The 8,171-nt window shown below is 45.0% G+C and overlaps 1 protein-coding gene across 1 annotated transcript; it reads left to right on the top strand.

The window, feature by feature from the left end:
• Positions 1 to 2,209: 2,209 nt before the first annotated feature.
• LOC138893569 (uncharacterized) lies at positions 2,210 to 2,827 on the top strand. Its single transcript, XM_070178197.1, has one exon. It carries the CDS (start codon positions 2,210 to 2,212, stop codon positions 2,825 to 2,827), a length of 618 nt encoding a protein of 205 aa, XP_070034298.1.
• Positions 2,828 to 8,171: the final 5,344 nt, after the last annotated feature.

Here is an 8,171-nt window from a genome sequence, read left to right as displayed (position 1 = left end):
GTTTAATATTTAATATGCTAAATGTCAAGTAGCAACTAAGACACGTAAATCAAATAAGCATATAACAATTATTGCAGGAATTCAAGAATTAATACATAATACGGAATGTGAGAGAAACCATTATTATAACAATTAATTAGTGTATTAAAATAATTTATGATAGTTAATAATTCTGCAAACAATTAATTTGACAAAGTATAGGCACCTGTCACCTTGCCTATACATCGTTACACATGAAATTCACATAGCAAACAATTCAAGGGTTCAATTCCCTCAAGTCAAGGTTAACCACGACACTTACCTCGCATCGCAACCAAATTTCAAGTTTCCAATATACCCTTGCCTCGCGAATTAGTGTCCGAAATCCTCAAATCTAGTCATAAACAATTCAATATATTCAATACAAATTGTAAGAATTAATTCCATATGAATTTACTAATTTTTTCAGATTAAAATTCGAAATTCATTTTAAAAATCGACAATGGGGGCCACGTCTCAAATCTCGGAAAACTTACAAAATCCGAACACCCATTCCGAGATGAGTCCAGCCATACAAAAATTATCAAATTCCAATGTCAAATGGACCTTCAAATCTTAAATTTTTGTTTTTGGAAAGTTTTACAAAAAATTCAATTTCTCCCATCTAAATCTGAAATAAATGATGAATATAGACTTAGATTTATGAAATACAATCACTATATGATAAAGAACACTTACCCAGTTCGGAATCGCGAAAAACTCTTTAGAAATAGCTCCTAAACTGCTTCTAATTGAGGGTTTGTGAAAAATGGGGAAAATCCCAATTTAATTATGTTTTAAGTCACAAGCGTCAGGCCTTCTTCGCGTTCGCGAAGGCCTGTCGCGTTCGCGATGAGCAGCAGCCCAAGTGGCTTTCGCGTTCGCGAGTCCTCCTTCGCATTCACGAAGGCTTTTCCCCTCCTGGCCTTAGCGTTCGCGAGCCAGTGCTCGTGTTCGCATAGAAGGACAATTGACCCCTCCGCCAGGTTTCTAAAGCTTCGCATTCGCATTGAGCTGGTCGCGTTCATGAAGGGTAAATTCCTCATTGCTCCGCGTTCATGACCCAACCTTCACGTTCGTGAAGAACAAAAATTCAGCCAACCCAGTTTGCTCTTCGAGTTCGCGAGAGTAATGTCATGGGCGGCTTTCCAACCATGCCCCATGACCCCTTGGACGCGCCCTGTGGCGTCCTGGCCAGCTTCCAAACGCCCGTCTCCACGGTCGGCCCCGTGGTCTCGGCAGCTCCAAGTGACAAGCGCGCATGTGCCTTTGTCTCCCCATCGATAGCCATCGCCAACGCCCAGCCACAGGCAGATGCTAATAGCGTCGCACTTGTAGACAATGTCGCGCGAAGACCCTGATGCTAAAGACCAAGTTGCTGCCAACGGACTTGTTTCTGCTTTGTAGAAGACTAAGTCCTTTTCATTGTAAATATAGAGTAGTTTTGCTGCATTTTCTTTAACTGTGATTTTTCAGCTTTTATAGGTCTAGTCATGTAACTTTGGTTTATTTTTTTTAAGCATTATTAAGGGGGACCAAGCAATCAAACTTTCAAGCAAGGAAACAATTCTCTGTACTGGTGTCTCTCCCCCTCCCCCCCCGACACCGTGTTGTTTTCTGTAATAGCTTTCATCCAATACAATCAAGCTTTCTTTCATTCTCAATTCTCTTTTCTGCTCTCTCTTTCAATTGATCACGACATTGGTTTTCCCGTACGGCACTGACAATATAGTCTAGCATATGGAGTGGACCTCAGTTGGCAGAGAACAATCGTACTGACATCGGTTGCTTAGCCTTACGTCGCCCTCCCAAGGAACTTCAGGAAGGCGCCGCGTAACATTTGGTATCAGAGCCTAAGCTCGACATCGGACGAGGGATTACATTGCAATTACCACCATTTCTGACCATGGTGAATTATGGGGATCGCATCGCGACCCTTGAGGGAACGGTTGACGCATTACTGTCCATCATGGAAATGGTGCCTGACCTAAAGACCAATCTAGTGCAAAGGTTGGACGACCTGGACCGCAGACTGATTCAGGTCTAAGTTGACATAAAAAACATCAGTCGCGACTCTGAAGGAGATCGGCAAATGGCAGCCATAGAGGCAGCTGAAAGTTTTGGTAAATTTGAGGTCCTCTAACAGGAGAGCGTCGAGGATTTAGCCAATAGGGCACAAGAGGCAGACAGGATGACTGCCATGCAACAAACTATAGACAACTTGACCGACCAGCTCAACGTTGTCAATGATGTTTTACAAGGCCTGCTTCGAGGAGGTGGAAACCAAATTGGGGGTATTTTGAACCTCGCCCCTGTGGCCCAAAAACTGAAAATTCCTGAGCCAAAGCCATACAGTGGAGCTCGGAATGTCAAAGAAGTGGAAAACTTCATCTTCGACATCGAACAATACTTTGATGTCGTGGGGGGCCTAGAAGAAGATAAAAAGGTAGCAATTGCTGCCATGTATCTTCAGGGTGATGCCAAACTCTGGTGGCGGGTGAAATACAAAGCCATCAAGGCTGGTGAAGATGCCCTCGATACATGGGAAGAACTGAAGGCAGCCATATGCCTACAGTTCTTCCACAAAATTTTTGAGTACAATGCTAGGAGAAAGCTACGGGAGCTCCACCAGACCAAATCAGTGCGGGATTGCATGCGGGAATTCTCTGCGCTCATGTTGAACATCCGCGACATGGGGGACAAAGACAAACTCTTCACCTTCCTGGAAAGGTTGAAACCTTATGCCCACATGGATTTTCAAAGACAAAGGGTAGACACGTTACCTAAGGCAATCCAAGCAGCAGAGTGACTTGGGGATTATCAAGTGGAAGCCCAGAAGGACATGCCTCAACAGCATGTCCGAGGAGGATACAAAGGAGGCCAGCCAAACACTGATGGCCCTAGCAGAAGTGGAGGAGACCGGAGTGCAACCAAATCTAAGGCTCCATCCTCAAGCAATACTAGCGCTGCATCTAACAACAATGATAGGGGGAGGAAACCCCCCTCAGGATGTCGTCATTGCGGCGGACCACATTGGAATAATGAATGCCCACATGCACAGATGAACGCCCATCAAGCTTTTGAGGATGGGACGGATGACGATGCAGATGATGCGGACCAGACCAAACCAGTTGGTGCATTCAATGCCATTGTTGGCTCTATTTCTGAGCCCCTAGCGGGAACCAGTGCTAGTATCTGTAAGAAGAAGGACCCCTGTTCAATCGCCAAGAAAGGGAAAAAGAAGGCAAACGAGAGGACTCCTCCTCATCAAAAGAGGACCTTAATGTTCGTTGACATGAAAGTAAATGTCAAGCCCATTCGGGCGATGATACACACGGGTGCTACCCACAACTACTTAGCCTCGACTCAGGTGGAGTGCCTTGGCCTAGTTGTAGGAAAGGGTAAAGGTCGTGTCAAGGCTATCAACTCACCACCTCAGCCAGTTGGTAGAATAGCCAAAGATGTACCGGTAAAACTTGGCCCTTATGAAGGAAAGTTCAACCTGCGTGTGGTGATCATAGATGACTTCGAGTTGATAGTGGAGTTGGAATTCCTGAGATAGACCAATACCATGCCCGCACTGTATACAGACTTTCTACTGATGATGGGAGAAAATGGAGCTAAGCCCTGCATTATTTCGTGCATTCCCATGAAGATGGCAGCCGAGAACATCTCGGCCTTGCAGTTGAAGAAGGGGGTAAAAAGACATGAACCCACGTTCCTGGCTACCCTCTACATGGAATATATAGAATGCTCCTCGGGTCCCATTCCTGCACCCGTGAAGGAGTTGCTTCTAGAATTTGAAGATATCATGCCACAAGAAATGCCAAAGCATCTTCCGCCTAGGCGAACTGTGGACCATGAGATTGAGTTGGTGTCGGGTGCGAAGCCACCTGCCCGGGCGCCGTACAGAATGTCACAACCCGAACTCACCGAGCTTTGGAGACAATTGACAGAAATTCTAGACACAAGGATCATCGTGCCCTCCAAGTCCCCATACGGGTCCCCTGTGCTATTCTAAAAGAAACATGATGGTAGTTTACGACTCTGCGTGGATTACCGGTCTCTAAACAAAATCACCGTGAAAAACAAGTACCTTATTCCGCTAATAGCAGACTTGTTTGATAGACTGGGTGGTGCGACGGTATTCACCAAAATAGACCTGAGGATAGGTTATTGGCAAGTTCAAATTACAGAGGGTGATGAGCATAAGACGACTTATGTGACAAGATATGGGTCGTACGACTTCCTGGTTATGCCCTTTGGCTTGACTGACGCGCCAGCCACATTTTGCACCTTGATTAACCAAGTCTTCCGAGAATACTTTGATGTATTCGTTGAGGTTTATTTGGATGACATTTTGGTATATATCTAGACACTGGAAGAAAACCTGGAGCATTTGCGGAAGGTCCTAGCCCGATTGCGGGAGCACGAATTATATACGAAGCTATCCAAGTGATCCTTTGCTCAGAAACAAATTGACTTCCTCGGACAAGTCATCGAGGAAGGGCGGATCAAGATGGACCAGCAAAATATTCAGGCCATCATAGAATGACCGCCTCCTAAGGATATCCACGCCTTGAGGTCGTTCCTTGGCCTATGCAACTTCTATCGGTGTTTTGTGAAAAGTTACTCCCTCATTGCAGTGCAGCTGACAGAACTTCTCAAGAAGGCCACACCGTGGGATTGGGCCCCCAAGCGGGCAGAGGCCTTCGACGCATTGAAAATGGCTATGTATAGTAGCCCAGTCTTGGCCCTTCCTAACTTGGCCAAGCCATTCGAAGTGCAAACGGATGCTTTCGACTATGCACTTGGTGGAGTATTGCTACAGAAGGGCATCCCGTAGCATACGAGAGTCGGAAACTGAAGGATGCAGAGCGACGCTATGCCACCCATGAAAAAGAATTATTGGTTGTCGTTCATTGCTTACGCCTTTGGAGGCATTATCTACTGGGAGCCCTATTTGTGGTCAAGACAGACAACACAGTCGTTAGCCATTTCATGACCCAGCCAAAGCTGAATGGTCGACAGGCTACGTGGCAGGAACTCCTAGAGAAATTTCACTTCAACCTGGAGTACCGAAGTGGGAAGACCAATCATGTTGCTGATGCACTCAGTCGGAGAGCTGATCTAGCATCGGTGTGTGTACTCGCCTCCCTAAAGGGAAGCGAAGTAACCACCACCATAAAAGACCAGATATAGGATCTACTCATCAAGGATCCTGCTGCACAGTATTTGGTTGATTTGGTAGGACAGGGCAAGACTCGCCAGTTCTACACCGAAGATGGTTTCCTGAAAGTGAAAGGGAACCGACTTTATATTCCTAAAGGAGGAGATCTACGAAGGGCTCTTCTGGCGGAATGCCACGATACTTTATGGGCCGGTCATCCCGGTGAGGAACGCACCATGGCATTGCTTCGTCGTGCATATTATTGGCCTCAAATGGTCGATGACGTCGCTCAGTATGTGAAGACTTGTCTAGTATGCCAGAAGGATATGTCAGACCGCTTGACGCAGGCAGGGCTGGAACAACTAGTTGTCCCAAAATGACCTTGGGAAAGCGTTTCCCTGGACTTCATCATTGGATTACCCAAGGTCGAAGATCTCACAACTATCTTGGTTGTGGTGGATCGGTTTTCCAAGTATGTTACCTTTATAGCAGCCCCACAATATAAATTAGCAGAAGATACAGCTTGACTATTCTTCTCTCATGTCGTCAAATATTGGGGCCTACCTAAAGACATTGTCAGTGATCGCGACTCACGCTTCACTAGCAATTTTTGGACCCAACTTTTTAAGTGTCTCAGGTAAAAATTGAGTCATAGCTCAAGTTTTCATCCGCAATCTGATGGCCAGAAAGAGCAATTCAATGTCATGCTAGAGGAATATCTCCGGCATTTTCTGACCGGATCGCAGAAGAACTGGGTGAAGCTTCTGGATGATGCTCAACTGTGTTTCAATTCAAAAAAGAGCTCAAGTACCAACAAAAGCGCTTTTGAAATTGTTATCGGACAGCAACCTCTACTCCCACACACAATGAACGCACCAAACATGTCAAAATCTCCTCGGGCTACTAGCTTCTCAAAAGAATGGAAGCAAAATTTGGAGATAGTGCGGAGCTATCTTGTCAAAGCCCAAAAGCGAATGAAGAGGCATGCTGATAAGAATCGTCACTTTGTTGAATACCAAGTGGGAGACAAAGTGATGGTTAAAATACCAAAGCGATGCTTATTTGTAGGGGTCCAGGACCCTCGCCTATTGCAAAAATATATTGGACCCTTGTCCATTGAAAGGCGCATTGGGAAAGTTGCATACCGGGTGGATACCCTAGCTTGGTGGAAAATCCATCATGTTTTCCATGTCAGTCTCCTGAAACCTTTTCGGGAAGATATGGAGGATCCTTCACGAAGCCAACTCATAATACTAAGTATTTATGGTCCCAATTCAACCGGGAAAAGGCGTGCTGAAGCTATTCTTGATGATCGAGTGATTCACGCCTCAAGAAAAGATCACCAGGAGTTCTTGGTGAAATGGCAGGGATGTGATGCAGAGGAGAATACTTGGGAGAAAGGAACAAACCTCAAAGCCTACAAGAGCCTGATTGATGATTACCTTGAAATAAAGGCGTCGAGGACGTCGTCAACTCAGGTGGGGAGAATGTCATGGGCGGCTTTCCAACCATGCTCCATGATCCCTTGGACGCGCCCCATGGCGTACTGGCCAGCTTCCCAATGCCCGTCACCACGGTCGGCCCCGTGGTCTTGGCAGCTCCAAGTGACAAGCGTGCATGTGCCTATGTCGCCCCACCAATAGCCATCGCCATCGCCCAGCCACAGGCAAATGCCAACAGCGCCGCGCTCGTAGACAATATCGCGCCCGCAGACCCTGATGCTAAAGACCAAGTTGCTGCCAACGGACTTGCTTCTGCTTTGTAGAAGACTAAGTCCTTTTCATTATAAATATAAAGTAGTTTTGTTGTATTTTCTTTAAGTGTGATTTTCCAGCTTTCATAGGTCTAGTCATGTAACTTTGGTTTATTTTTTTTAAGCATTATTAAGGGGGACCAAGCAAGCAAACAATTCTTTGTACTTGTGTCTCTCCCCCCCGACACCATGTTGTTTTTCTGTAATAGCTTTCATTCAATGCAATCAAGCTTTCTGTCATTCTCAATTCTCTTTTCTGCTCTCTCTTTCAATTGATCACGACATTGGTTTTTCCGTACGGCACTGACAATCTAGTCTAGCGTATGGAGGGGACCTCAGTTGGCTGACAACAATCGCACTGACATCGGCTGCTTAGCCTTACATCACCCTTCCAAGGAACTTCAGGAAGGCGCCGCGTAACAGTACATTTGCGAACACGATGAAGGAAATACCAGAAGCCTGAAATTGCAAAAAACTAGATTTTCTAAGTTCAAATTCATCCCGTAGCCTATTCAAAACTCACCTGAGCCCTCGGGTCTCCAAACCAAACATGAACCCAACTCCTAAAACATCATACGAACTTACTCGCGGGATCAAATCTCCTAAACAACACTTAGAACTATGAATCGGACACCAAATCAAAGGAAATTTTCAAGAAAACTTTAAAACTTATATTTTCACAACCGGATGTCTGAATCACGTCAAATCAACTCCGTTTCTCACCAAATTCGACAGACAAGTCATAAATATTATAGTGGACATGTACCAGACTCCGGAACCACAATACGGACCCGGTATCAACAAGATCAAAGATCGGTCAATTCTTAGAATCATCAAACTTTTAATTTTTCATCAAAATTCCATATCTCGGGCTAGGGATATCGGAATTTGATTCCGGACATACGCCCAAGTCCCAAATCACGATACGGACCTACCGAAACTGTCAAAATACTGATATGGGTCCATTTTATTACACCCCATATTTTTGTACGTGAAAGTACACCATAAATAAATTGATGAAAGCTCGGAAATGAGATGTTACATCGCGCATTTTTGTACGTTAAAATTTCGTCGTACGTTAATAGACGTAAGTTCGGAAATGAGATTATTTCTAGATTTTAAGCATTATGCTATTTCTAACAAGTGATAGTAAATTCGTGAAAGTGAGAGGGTAAACGAATCAAAGAAAATGAGTTTCGTTGAAGGTTATTGGTGTGGGATAAAATACGG

This window comes from Nicotiana tomentosiformis, chromosome 6 (genome assembly GCF_000390325.3).
Source record: "Nicotiana tomentosiformis chromosome 6, ASM39032v3, whole genome shotgun sequence".
Lineage (NCBI taxonomy): Eukaryota > Viridiplantae > Streptophyta > Magnoliopsida > Solanales > Solanaceae > Nicotiana > Nicotiana tomentosiformis.
Note: the sequence above shows the minus strand (reverse complement) of the source record. Positions and strands in the feature narration are given on the sequence as shown.

Bases quoted from the DNA above. Each gene is read 5' to 3' on its own strand.
- LOC138893569 (XM_070178197.1), top strand. From the start codon at position 2,210: ATGACTGCCATGCAACAAACTATAGACAACTTGACCGACCAGCTCAAC.